Source organism: Saimiri boliviensis, chromosome 6 (genome assembly GCF_048565385.1).
Source record: "Saimiri boliviensis isolate mSaiBol1 chromosome 6, mSaiBol1.pri, whole genome shotgun sequence".
NCBI classification, from domain to species: domain Eukaryota; kingdom Metazoa; phylum Chordata; class Mammalia; order Primates; family Cebidae; genus Saimiri; species Saimiri boliviensis.
The window spans coordinates 122,490,390-122,504,477 of NC_133454.1; the positions used below are offsets into that span (position 1 = coordinate 122,490,390).

Genomic DNA, 14,088 nt, shown 5'->3' on the forward strand with positions numbered 1-14,088 from the left:
GAGGAGAATTAGATAGTTAACTAAAATTCACAGAAATATTTGAATAGGTTAGAGGACCGGGGAGGGAAGAGGGAGGAAAGGAGGGGTAGAGAGGGGCAAAGGCAAGAGTCTTTTCTAATTCTCTGGGCTACTCCTGGGGGTGGAGCGGGTGGGAGCGGACTGTACGGTCTCTTGGGCTGGAAGCTGGCTACAGTGGAGTGGCCATTCCATTTATTCCATTTGAGACAAGAGAGACACGGGGAGATGGTATGCAATCAGACCTTTTAATGATGTAGTTTTGGTGGGGTTTATAAAGGGAGGGGAACCCTGGGAAGGTGCTTTCCTGAACCACAGCCCCCACACTTGGGTCACCATTTCCTCTTCCTCCTCCTTGTTTGGGTAGCCCAAGACCTGTAGGACCCTCTCTCCCTTTAGGGTTCTGTAAGGCCCCTTCTCAGTCCTCAGAGTCCATTCTTCTCTTGTGCTGAGGCCTGCAGTGGGACCATATACTTCTGGTGCTCTTGTGGCTGTCGTCTCTGTTTCCCTTTCCTGCAGGGGGAAGAAGAGTGGCACTCTGGGTATGCAGCCTCTAGGTGAGGGCCAGGAGTTGGGAGCTCCCAGGGGGTCTCCATTCAGCTGTGCCTAGCCACCTGCTCTCTGCCCCAAAAACCTATTGCTCCCTGGAGCTGGGATCCCCAGGAAGGATTCTAGGAGAAGCTCAGGCAACTGGGGACAAAGGGACATAGAGCTTTGCACTAGAAGAGGAAGCTAGGGCCTGAGTCTCAATGCCACCTCACCCTGCATGTATGACCTGGGTTACATCCCCGCTCCTTTCTGGACGGGGGCCCACCTGTTCTCCAGGTCATGCACCGTGTCCGGCAGTGGCTGGCCCAGGGTCTCTGGCAGGAGGACAGTGACAGCGCTGGCGGCCATGGGAACAGCACCATAGATGAAGAGAGGCACGGACGGGTAGAGCTCAGCAGTCATGCTCACCAGTGGGCTCACGATGCTGCCCACTCGGGCCATGGTACTGCCCATTCCCAAGCCTGTCTGCCTGCAGGGCCCACAGCAGGTGGGTGTTGGTTAGAGTTCTGTTATGAATGCCCAGGTGCTGGTCCCATTTGGAGGTGGCAGCTCAGGCCCAGCCCCCAGGACGCTCATAGTACCTCTTCTGTTCCCCATTTGATTAGCAAGCAAACCAATTTTTTTTTTTTTTGGTTAGAGATACAGTCTCTATGTTGCCAGGGCTGGTCTTAAACTCCTGGGCTCAAATGGTCCCCCCTACACCACAGCTGTTGATGATCTTTTTAAAAAGAGAAGTTGGAAAGGGCTCTGGCCAGAGAATAAGGAGACTAAAGATTGAATTTTGCTGCCCTTTATTTTCTGTGTGACTTTGGTCAAGCCCCTTTCCATCTCTGGGCTTCAGTTTCTGTAGCTCTCAAATGAGACAGTTGTGTTACACCTGTGGTTCTCAGATCATCTGAAGGAATTGTGAGTTACAGTTGCAACAAGCCAACATACACCTGTTGGATTAGAATCCCTAGGGAGAGGGAGCTGGAATCTGCATGTTAAGAATATTCTTGGCTGGGTGTGGTGGCTCATGCCTGTAATCCAAGCACTTTGGAGGCTAAGGTGGGTGGATCACCTGAGGTCGGGAGTTCAAGACTAGCCTGACAACATGGTGAAACCCGGTCTTAAAAAAAAAAAAAAAAAAAAAAAAGAATATTCTTCATTAGAGAAGAGGCTAAAAACATTGACTCAGGAGACAAATGGCTTGGGGTTCACATTCATGCTTTACCATTTGTTAGCTCTGTGATCTTGGAGAAGTCACTTAACCTCTCTTTGCCTCAACTTTCACGTTTGTAAGTGGGGGTAATGATAGTACCTATCACAATGGCTTGTTATGCAGATTAAATGAATTAATATTTGTGAAAAGTTGAAGACACTGCCTGGTACATAGTGAGTGCTTTGGATTATTGCTCTTTCATCTGAGATCTGGTAAGGGCACAGCACCATCACCATCAGCGTTCCATTCTGCAGACCTTGCAGGCCCACTCCAAGTAACCTAGGGAAGCCTGACACATCTTTGACATCTCATGTGAATTTTGCATCTCGTTCTTATTTCTTACAATTCTTTTTTTTTTTTTTTTGAGACGGAGTTTCGCTCTTGTTACCCAGGCTGGAGTGCAATGGCGCGATCTCGGCTCACCGCAACCTCCGCCTCCTGGGTTCAGGCAATTCTCCTGCCTCAGCCTCCTGAGTAGCTGGGATTATAGGCACGCACCACCATGCCCAGCCAATTTTTTGTATTTTTAGTAGAGACGGGGTTTCACCATGTTGACCATGGTTGGTCTCGATCTCTCGACCTCGTGATCCACCCGCCTCGGCCTCCCAAAGTGCTGGGATTACAGGCTTGAGCCACCGCGCCCGGCCCCGTTCTTATTTCTTAATGCAAAAATACCACCCCCGATCTTTGCACTCATAAAAGCAATGCTATGTTTATTCCTACTGCTGGGATATCATCAGGAGTGATTCCTGGGATGGGAAATTGCTTTCATGTTTGTGGTCTTTGCTTTCAGATGTATCACTTGGTTTGTAGATGGAATTTAGATTTGGTGGCAGGTTCTAATTTGTATTTTGGAGATTAAGGGAGGACTCCAATTTGTTGCCTCTGAGATGTGTTTTCTTGGTTCCTTACCCTTCCCCAGTTGGTGGCTACTTTTGAGATCTTCTAGGGTCTGGTAAGGGCTTAGAGACAGTAACACCTGTGTTAGCTAGGCCATGAGGTATGTACTGAGTGGCTACTAGTGCTTTGCACTGATGAGTGTTGAGAGGGGCCTTTGGGCCGGGATGTACTTAATTTAGCTCTGCGGTCTGACTTGTGCACAGGAGAATGTCTTTTCCCAAGAAAAGACTGTCATTCTCCCATTATGTTCCCACTCACCGGATCATCGTGGGATACAGTTCCCCAGTGTACAGGAAGATGCAGTTGAAGGAGGCAGCCAGGCAGCCCTTCCCCAGCACAGCAAGGGAGGTTCGGATAATGGACTGTTCTAGAGAGAAAGAAGCGGGGATAGCAGGAGCTTGGGAGTGGAGGCTAGGAGGAATTGGTCCCTTCCCTTCTGAGAGGTTGGGTTATGTGTGGGGATGGGGCTGAGGAGAAGGGGCCAAGGTGCTCATGGGTGCTCACCCTGGGGTACCACCCCATTGAGCAGGATGCAGATGCCCGCCAGCAGCAGTGCGGCCATCTGGGCAGGCCGGCGACCCAGGGAGTTGATGACAAGGAAGCCCACAAGCTTGGCAGGCAGGTCCACAGCACCAAAGATCACCTGGATTAGGTAGATGCTGACTCCAAAGCCCTGCAGGTCCATGACCAGCCCATAGTATGCAAAGCTAGTGGCAAACCTAGTGGAGAGAAGAAAAGGGTATAGAGTTTGTTAGCGAGGCTTAAAGTGAGGTGCTCTTTCAAAATAGCGGGGAGCTGCTGTGGGTACCCTGCTTAAGGAGCTGGAATGTGCCTTGGCTAATATTTCTTCAGACATTTAATTACGTAATTAAACTGCATCACCATTTGGAGTATTGAGGTAGTCCTCTAATACTCCCAATTTCCCAATCTTCTGATAACTACGGTCACAATTAATTTGGGGATTTTCACTTAGTTGCTGTGTAGGATTTACATAGGTTTGGTTCTCATCTTATCGATTGATGCTGGGCTGAGGGAGGGTAGGTGGATATCCAAGCCGTCTTCAGGGCCAAAGCAGCTGGGAGAGTATAGAGCCTTTTGGGACCTGTCCATGGTCCTGGGATGAGTGTTGTGCTTTTTCAGATGTCAAGAGCCCACAAAACGAAGCTCAGATTATTGGCTGGAACCTATGACTGAGAATAAATCCCAAATTGGAAGCAAATAATTCATTGGCAGAATTGTTCCTTCTGATCATGTTTCCCTTAACTGTCATGGGACTGCCGTGGTGGTGGGAAGGAAGGATAATGGGGTGTGTTGCAAAGAGAAAGGCGGTTTCTTTGGCCTTGGCCAAAATGTTCTTTGGAGATGAGTTTTAGTCATCTTGTTGCTTATGCCTGTGTTTCTGGCAGGCACCATCAGGCCAGTAAAATCTGTGAATATTTTGCAAGCCAGACTGCTTTCTGCTTTCATGATGTAAGTCTATTGACTCTGAAGCCCATTTGTCCTCATGAGGTGTCTACACATTGGAACAGGGCTACTGAAGGGACAAGATGGGGAGATTGGTGTCCAGGGTAGAGGCTGGGACTGAGTTGAGGCTGGGGGTGTCTGGTTCCTAAGGATGATCCCTAGTTTGGGGTTACTGGCTCTCACAGCCGGTTTGCTGCCCTTCCTGCCCTCTTGTCTGGCTTCTTCCACCCACTATGTCTGCTCCCTCCCCAGCCAGCCTTTTGTCTCAGTCTGTCTGTCTTTTTGGACCTACCACAGCATGGAGAGGTAGAGGAAGAGGTGGCGGAGGGTGGGGCACCGCAGCAGCTCCATGGCCGATGCCTGGCCTTTGCCCATGGTCAGCTCCTTCTGCAGACTGGCCCGGAGCACCTGCTGGGACCGGCAGAGCTCAGGGCCCAAGATCCTCCTAAGGAGCTCCTCCCAACCTAATCCCTTATTCAGAGAAGCTCCCTGGGCCCTGGGTCCTGGGTTTGGGGCTTGGGAGTGAAGCCCTGGGAGGTTATCATGGGAGGTCTCCAGGGATCTCACCTCGATACTCAGCTTGGCTCCTTCTTCCCACTTCCCATTGATCCGGGCGACTCTCTGCAGGGCCCTCAGGGTGAGGTCCAGCCTCCCGGAGGAGGAGTGCCAGCGGGCCGACTCGATGAAGAACCTGGGAGCAGGGGTGGGAGTGGGTGTTGACATGGCTTCAGTTTCAGTTAGCTGGGTGGGGGGCTTTCCAGGGGCCTGTGATGGGATTTTGTTTAAGGTTGGGAACCCAGGGTACTTGTCAAATCCCTCTCTCTAGGACCACAAGGCAGTGACCAGCTTGGTAATGACATATTCTTCAATCCAGAAGCTCAGCTCTTGGTTGCTGGGAGCGGGAGTAGAGCAGGCAGATTGGAGAACTGAGTGGGGGAAGCCAGAGAATTGGATATCCTGGGGCAGAGCCTTCTCCCCACAGCCTTGGTTTCCCTGTCTGTCACACAGAGGCATTGGACTGGGTTTGACCTTCTCTAAATTTGTGGGATGGGATGTGTGCTGAGCTCTGGGAGAGGTCCTGTCCCTTGCAGCCCTCTGGGCTCCTGTGGCAACCACCTCCATCCCTAGGCCCCACGCACCAGGAGTAGATGAAGGCAGCAAAAAAGGGCACAGAAACCAGCAGCTGCAGGTGGCGCCAGTGGGGCACAGCGTAGGCCACTCCGGCCAGGAGGAACTGGCCCAGGCTGTAGACATAGCCAATCAAGGTGCCCACGCAGGCCCGTGTGTGGATGGGCATCCACTCCACATCTGGAAAGAGGGTTAGGACAGGATGGTGCAACTACCTGGGCTGCTGGGCTAGTAAGGACCCCTCCCTCCATCCAAACTGTGGCCTGTCCCAAGGCTCAGTGGAAAATGCATCAAGTAAGTTGAGTGCCAGAGTGATGGGAGTGGGGCACTTTCAGTGGAGGTATGGATGGGGAGCTGGCTTCAGAATACCCAGGAACTGCCCCCTCCACACTCTTGATGGTTTTCTTTTTTTCATTCCTCCTCAACCTGCTCTCCTGGCTAGAGTTCTTTCTCCCTTCAGAGCACTTCTGACGACTCGGTCTATCTTCAACAGCAACCACCCCTCTGGTCTTCCTCAGCCATGGGCTGGATTCTACTCTCACTGGCTAGAGCAGCTTGGAGGAGGCAGTGGCTTTTCTCCATCCTGGAGTCTTGAGGTAGGAGTGGGACCACCTCTCTGGTGTGGTCTGGAAAGGCCTACCTCCTGTCCTGGTGGGCTCCCCATTCAGCTGCTGGGACAGGGACTTGGATACTTAGGCTGGACTTGGGGGTGGGTTTCTTAGGTGTCTTTCCCAGGCTCTAGCCCAGTCTTGGTTAATTCCTTTAGTCCAGAGAATCCCAAATCCTTGGATTTCCTTCTGTGCTTGAGGAATGACCTTGGGTAAATCCTTTCCTTTCTTCTCGGCCTCGGGTTCCTCATCTGAGAAACATGGGTAGGGGGTAGCTATCTCTCAGAGGATGCACATGGATGGCCCATGGGGAGACCACGCTCAGCCCACGGATGTATCTTGTCTACATGATGCTCCCTCACCGTATGTTTAATATTAGAGTTAATTGCAAACATTAAAAAAACTGGGATATTTTACATTAATCCAAGAGAAGGGAGGAATATATGACAGCCCTAGGATCTCCTGGCTGGAATGCCCTAGGCATCTCCAGCTGCGTGCCTGTGGTGTCTCAGGATGAATGCGTCTCTCCTTTGAATACAGTTCTCACCATTCCCTAATGCCTTCTGCACCTGGCCTGCTTGGTCTCTTACTTGATCTGCTGGCTCTAACAATGGAGTTCGCAATCCTGTTTCTAAATGAGGGGTCAGGGTGGCATAAGCCTGAGAAAAAGGTTGTTCTATCAGCAGGAAAGTGAGACCCAAGAGAGAGGCTGGAGGGCAGGCAGGGCTCAGGAGGGGGAGGCTGGGAGGGGAGGCTGGAAAGGGGTTGCTGGGCTGGGTGGCCAGACGGGGGTGGGCAGGTAAGCATTTCTCACTCAGTGTCATGCAGTTGAGGGCGATGCCAGCCAGGGACATGCCCGAGAGGAGCCGGAAGGCACAGTAGATGGGGAAGTTGGGTGCGAAGGCCGCGCAGGTCCCTGATACAGCTGTCTGCAGGTAGTTCAAGATCAGTACCTTCCGGCGGCCTAGCCTGTGGGAGGAGGGGAGACCTGCAGCCGGCCCCTGGAGACTGACAGGGGCCAGGCTGAGCCAGGAGAGGAGAGCTCACCCTGGACGAGGCATGGGCTGTGGGCCTTTGAGGACCTCTGAAGTATTATGAGGCTGGTGCTGTAGATCCTCAAACCAGCCCTGACTGGCAATGCCAAGCTCCCACCTAGACCCCATGAGCCCAGTTGATGCCTAATCCCAGTCCAGCCCCTTGACCCTACCCAGGACTGACCTGTCTGCAAGATAGCCAAACACCATGGCTCCGAGCAGCACCCCGACCATGTACAAGGACTGGGCCAGCTGGCGTAGGGCCCTGTGAGAGCACACGAGGTCCCACTGTGGGGAGAGGAGCAAGGGTCAGGCAGAGATGAGCCTGGTTTCAGAGGATCCCCTTCCCCTCCTTCAGGTTGGTCCTCTGGGGTTCATGTCACCCTGTTTGCCCTTTGCCTCTCTGATCCTGAGAGCTGAGAGCGTTTTTCTTTTCGACTCAGCAGTTTAAAAACTCAGCAGTTAACTTCTCCATGTATATATTTTTTAAACAAAGGCCCCCGTCTTCCCTTCTTGGCCCCTGGAGGGGGAGCCCCAAGTCCTCACCTCAGTCACGATGGTAGATGGGAAGGTGCTGTTGTCATAGATCCATCCATCGGTGCAGGGCTCTGTGGCCCCTGTGCCGTTGGCTTCTGTGCCATTGGGAATGGGTGGTCCCCACTGTGGGGAGGTGAAGCGGAGGCAGGATTCAGGCTGCCCCTTCCTGTCCTGGGGCAGCCAGGCCTCCAGCCCCCCATCCTTGCTGAGGTTGGCTTGGGCAGGCGGGCGGCAGTGGTGGGTGGGGATGGCGGCGGTGAAGTTCTGCAGGGTGTTGTGAGAAGCCATCAGAAGCAGGGGGAGGACCACCAGGGTGACCTGGATCTGCTGGAAGCGGCCGACACCCCCCACCTGATGAAGGAGGTCATTAAAGGCCATCGGGTCAGGCCCAGCCCAGCGGCTGGGGGCTGAGGCCTTCAAGTCCCAGGACCTCTGTCTGTCTGTCTGCCTGCCGTCCTTCACTGGAGGAGCAGCGCTGCCGTTGCTTCCGCAGCTGGGTTGCTCCCGGAGCTGAGTCCGAGCTGCTCTGTGGGGGGACAGCAGCCTCCTTGGCTGCTCCTCCTTCTTCCCTGGTCTCCCTGATCTGTCCCTCCCTTTTCCCTTGCAGCTTCTCCTCACTTGGGGGGTCAGGACAGCTCAGCTTTCAGGGTCTGCTGGAGGCCTGACCCTTGAATGGGCAGTTTCTAATCCTTGGCCTGGAGGGAATGAGTTAAAGTGTGACTTGGTATCAGAAGGATTAACCCTCCAAGGATTCCTTGTGTCAGTGGAATTTCTCCAAGTGGTTATAAAGGGCAGGAGAGGGTAGACTGAAGTAGGAATTGGGAGGGGGTGTATGGGGGGGAGCATCTGGGCATCTCGGGGCAGGAGGGGCCAGAGTGGGATCTATTGGATTTATTTGTGTTCCTTTTAGGAACAAGACTGGGCTCTGGGAAGTGCAGTGGCCTCTTGAGGAGTTTCTGTCCTTGTTAGCGGATGAGATCCAAATAGTCTGCCTTTGGGAAGGGTTACCAGGGAAATTACAGGGTGCCCAGTATAATTTGCATTTTAGATCAATGAAGAGTTTTCTTTTCAAGGCCAGCAGCATCTGTACCTTTATCCGCACTATACACTGGGCTGGGTGGGCTGGGCAGAGGGTGCCTGGCCCCCAGTGAAGAGTTTTAAAAAGTTGGTCTCTAATATTGCACGGGACATACTTACACTAAAAAATTCTTCATTGATCTGAAATGCAAATTTGACTGGGCACCCCGTATCCTTATTTGCTAAATGTGACAATCCCAGTCTTTGTTCTTATGGGGACAGCTCACATCTTATAGGACCATGGCCTTATTTAATTGGAAGAAACAATAGAGTTCAGAGGCTGCTCTTGGAGTGGGACCCAAGACCAATGTCAAACACAGTGTAGGGTGTCTCAGCTTCCACCTTCTTGCTGATCATTGGTCAGATTTTTCCCTTAGTCATATTGTCTTCTGTTCATAGTGCTATTCTTTCTTTCTTTTAATTTTCTTTTTGAGACACAGTCTTACTCTGTTGCCCGGGCTGGAGTGCAATGGTGCAGTCTCAGCTTACTGCAACCTACACCTCTCAGGTTCAAGCGATTCTCTTCCCTCAGCCTCCTGAGTGGCTGGTATTACGGGCATGTGCTACCATGCCCGGCTAATTTTTGTATTTTTAGTAGACATGGGGTTTCACCATGTTGGCCAGGCTGGTCTTGAACTCCTTACCTCAGGTGATCTGCCTGCCTCGACTTCCCAAAGTGTTTCAGTTACAGTTGTGAGCCACCACACCCAGCCTCTTTATTTATTTTTGAGATAGGGTCTCACTCTGTCGCTTAGGCTGGAGTGTTGCAGTGGCACAATCTTGGTACACTGTAGCCTTGACCTCCCTGGGCTCAGGTGATTTTCCTAGTTCAGCCTCCTGAGTAGCTAGGACTGCATGTGCACACCAGCACACACACACACACACACACACACACACACACACACACACACTTTTTTTTTTGTAGAGATGTGGTTTTGCTATGCTGCCCAGGCTGATATTGAACTCCTGGGCTCAAGCAATCAACCTGCCTCTGCCTTCCAAAGTGCTGGGATTACAGGAATGACCCACTGTGCCCAGCCATAGTGTTATTATTATTATTATTTTTATAACAATGAGCATGAACTACCGTATTTTTAGCCACAACTCTAAAATAGTCACGTGAATTCCTCCAACAGAGTGTTGGCTTCTGAGTCACATATGACCAGGGAAGTGTCGAGCTCTGATTGGATGGGTTTCCATAGGATCCAGTTGGTTGGATCCCAGATTGGGGGCCCTGAGAAACAGAAGGTGGCAACTTCTTGTTATTCATTTATGCAATTAATATTATTTAAAACTGGACTCTAGAGTCAGTCTACTTGGACCTACACCCTCATTCCACATTTATAGGCTGTGTAACCAGGGGCAAATGACTAAACTCCTCTGTACCTCAGTGTCCTCGTTTGCAGGATAGAGATAATAGCTATGTTTGCTACCTTGAGTTTTTGGAGCATTAAATGAACTAATAGATAAGAAGCTTAAAGTAGCTCAGATTCTCTCTAATTTTTTTCAGTGGTTACAGGCTCTTCTTATTTGTTTCTGGTGAAAAGGCGAGATGATCACATTGATTTTAGAAAGAAATTATGCCTAAGTACATCTTATTCTAAGAACAGTGATTTTTGATTGGGTGTGATTTTGCCCCCCAGGGGACATTTGGCAATGTCTGGAGATAGTTTTGGTTGTGTGTCACGGCTTGGGGTGGTGGTGGTTCTACTGGCTTTTAGCGGGTAGAGGTTAGGGATGCTGCTGAATGTCCTGCAATGCACAGGACGGGCCCTCTCCACGAAGACTTATCTAGACCCCCAAATGTCAGTAGTGCTTAACGCTACCTTAAAAGATGTTGTAGAGTTTGTGTGTTTAATAATTAATCCTATACCTGCTTGGCCAAGGAAAGACAGCTCCTATCAAAATATTTCCAAGAACCCCCAGGATCTCATTTGAGTGAAGAAAGTGTTTTGAAAGGTGAGGAAGAGAAATTCTCCTGCTCCTTGTTCTGCTGGAGGACAGCTGGATAGCCTGGCCTCCAAAGGCCTGAAGCTCTTTCCCAGCCAGTGCCCACCCAGCCACTTTCACCACTGGGGTGGCTGAATCAGGACCCTGATCTTCCTGTGTCTGCTGTGACCCTCTTCTCTACGATATCCTAGCTTGACTCTTGGGCTTGGCTGCATGCTGGACTCTTCCTTGCCTTTTATGTGTGTTTCCATTTTGGGTCTCTAATTGTCCCTCTGGGTAACCTGGCTCCTGCTGACTGCCCCTCCACCTAGCTTTGTCATTCTGTTGGCATGTATCTAGACACGATGGATGATTAGGGTTCCATGGTTTTACAGGAAGCACCCCAGGCCCTATACAAATGAGTTGATGCCAAGGGTCATGAGAAGAAGGGATTTTTCTCAATTCTTCTGGGCAGAACTTTCCAAGTCTTGCTGTTGAAGCGATGTAGTTTGATGTTTAACTTCTCTTGTTAAAAGTCGAGATGACCTGTTACTGTTGTGCAGTTTATGCAAACTATACCTAGTATATTAAGTTGGGAGGGTATTTATCACTCATCAGGACCCTGAGATCCATGAAGTGTTAGACTGGCTCAAACCTATTCTGTCTAACTTCAAAGCTGAGTTCTTAACTGCTGCTGTGGAGGTGTAGACTGCCCAGCCCAAAGGGTTTTGGAAATTATCTGGGCTCATATGTACAAAAGAGAAAAGGGGAGGCCCAGAAAGGGATGTGACTCAGCCCAGCTTTCTCCCTCCTGCCCTGTGTTGGTTCTGGGCTGGGACCCAGTGGGTGTCCAGATGCCTGACAACATTCTCCAGGCCAAGATACATAAGAGTCCTGTGGTCTGGGGATGTGAGGACAGCTGGACAAACAGCTTGGGGACTGCGGGGCCAGTCTCCTGCCAGGACTTGGTGCCCTCATGGGGGAGTGGGTGGAGTGCTGAGGGCAGTGGGGGATGGTGGGCCCCTACAAGCACCTTCTCTCTCCAAGCCTGTGCCAACCCCACCTTGGAGAAGAGCTCCCTCCTGACTTCCTGACCAGCTGTGAGCCTGGGAGAATCTGGAAAAGACTCCCATCGGAGACTCTGGGCCCTGAATTGTGTTTGGGTCCTGGGATCATCTGAGTGGCAAGGGATTTCCCAGCAGCCTCCTGGCTCATGGAGAGTTTTTGGATGGACATACTCTCATGGCAAGTGATTTTCAGAGCCAGGAACTATCCCTCAGGGGAACCTTGTGGGCCACTAAAACCTCGCAATTGGACTTCCTTGTACTGACTAGAATGTAGACTTAAATTCTGGTCATACTTGCTGAGAAAGGGTCAAATCTGGGAATCTCTGATTGGCCCAGAGCCACAGAACCATATGCCAGCTAAGTTGAATGCCATCAGGTAAAAACATCTCATTAATACACATAAGGAGACCGAGGCCCAGAGCAGGCAAAGGATTTGTCCTTGGTCACACGGCAAGCAAGTCCGGAACTCAACTGTTTGGACTCCATTGTTCTTCCTACCATGCCAGCAACCATCACATATCCCAGATTTTCTGGGGTAAGTCCTGATTTTGTATGATTTTATTCCATTAAATAAATGGGATTTAAAGCGTGGGACCACCTGTGATTTTGGTTTTTATTCTTTTGTGAGACTTTTCAAATAAATGATTTACAGATTATATAAAACACTCTTACTTAGATCATATGCCCTAAGCGTGGGTTTGAAATGATTGACCTGGGGAGCAGTTCAGCAGATTCCAAGTGTCTGCCAGGCCCCTAGCAATGTTCTGAGTAAGGAATTCTGAGCTACACTAAGAGCTTTGTGCCTTGTGGCCTGACTTTCCTGGCTGATGGATGGTGCAGAAATGAGAAATTCATCCAAAGACTTCCATTTAAATGCTGGACATGAGGCCAGTGAGCAGCGAGTTGATGCAGCATGAGGACTCTGCCCAAATGTGGTGCTCCATGTTGGATCTCCATGCACTGAGCCAGATGGAGTCCCTGCTTCGACGCAGAAGGAGGGGAGAAGAAAGAGCAAGTAGAGCTGGGTTGTAGAGGAATAAGCAGCAATGGAGAGAAGGAGGAATCCAGAATGGGGATTTGGGGTTTGCAAGAAGAATGGGTCTTGTGAATGGCCAGTTTGTCCTGACCAACATCCCAGTTCACCGTGAGTCCTGATCATGTACCTGGAAAGTGTTTTCTTGGGTGTCTTCCCTTCCCTTCATATGTGTCCTTGCAATAAGCACCCTGAAGCAGCACAGGCATAGTTATGGCCAGGACATCCTGGGAGCCACTCTGAATTCTGGACAACTGAAAGATGGGGGGACAGTGAAGTCAGTGTTCCTCCCTGAGCCTGGTCCTTCTCCCTCCAGGTTGAGCCAGTCAAACCAAGGGAAGGCATTGCTGGCTCTGTTGTCAGCTGATCCTAGGCTCCAAGGTAGAAACTTTATAGGCAGAAACCAGGTTTCAAGGTAGAAACTAGATGGTTTCTCCCTATCCAGCCCCATAGCACTCTCAGCATAAAGGCCCGATCTCAGGGGGCAGTGTGGCACAAGGCTGGTCCTAGGTGCCAGCCCCAGATCATCTACAGGTTGGCAAGTGGGGAGTCCTGCATCTAAAATGATCATAAATGGCCAGTCCCAGCAGCTTCCCACATGGCTGGGTGACAGATGGACTGGCACAGGAGACCTGCTTCCCTTCTCATTCTCTTTCAACGTGGCTCTTGCTTCTCTTCTCTGACTTACCCCCTAACTCCCTACTTATACTTTCTGGGATCTCCTGCCAAATAGACTGTGATACTTGGACTCAAATTCTTGTCTTGGGGTCTGCTTCCAGGAAAATACCCACTAAGACACAACTGTGATCACAGTTCAGTGTCTGATAAGCAGGATGCCCAACCCAGGCTCTGGGGGATGGCACGGAAGGCTGTTTAGAGGAATGCATCCAAGCTGGGCCTTAAGGATGAGTTGGCATGAGCCAAGTGCTGGGGAGTTGGAAGCGGGGAAGCCAAATTGGGCATGGTGAAGAGCAGGGGCAGTCCAGGATCTGGAAAAATGTCAGTTGAGGCTGGATTTCAGCGTACAGGGTAGACACTGTTAAAAACCAAAGCTGTTGAGACAGGTTGGGCCTGGTCATAGTAGGCCTTGTGAGAGACTTTAGATTTTATCCCAGTGGAAGCTCACCAGAAGGTTGAAGTAGGGGTACACTGCGATCCCTTTCATATTTATTAAGCTGTCTCTTAAATCTCTAAACACAGATTTGAGAGTAATTAGCTGCTGCTGATAAAGGCCTGCAGTGTGTCTGAGTTGTTCAACGTGGTAGCTACTACTGAGTGCTTGAATTGAGCTAGTCCACCGAAATATGCTGCTGGTGTAAAATACACACCAGATTTTGAAGACAGTCTGAATTTAAGGTTATAAAATATCTAATTAATAACTGACCGGGTGCAGTGGCTCATGCCTGCAAGCAATCCCAGCACTTTGGGAGGCTGAGGCAGGCAAATCACAATGTCGGGAGTTTGAGACCGGCCTGACCAACATGGTCTGACCAACATGGTGAAACTCCCTCTCTACTAAAAATACAAAAATTAGCCGAGCATGTTG

General features: G+C 50.6%; 1 protein-coding gene across 1 annotated transcript; it reads right to left on the reverse strand.

Annotated features, from left to right (window-relative positions):
• Positions 1-249: 249 nt before the first annotated feature.
• Positions 250-8,115, reverse strand: SLC22A6 (solute carrier family 22 member 6). The gene is made up of 10 exons (XM_003920257.3): positions 7,446-8,115; positions 7,084-7,187; positions 6,680-6,834; positions 5,269-5,437; positions 4,697-4,820; positions 4,422-4,537; positions 3,170-3,384; positions 2,924-3,032; positions 830-1,033; positions 250-528 (listed from the first exon to the last, which is right to left on the reverse strand). The coding sequence occupies exons 1-10, from the start codon at positions 7,812-7,814 to the stop codon at positions 441-443; spliced, it is 1,653 nt and encodes a 550-aa protein (XP_003920306.1). The 5' UTR covers positions 7,815-8,115; the 3' UTR covers positions 250-440.
• Between the last annotated feature and the right edge of the window lie 5,973 nt (positions 8,116-14,088).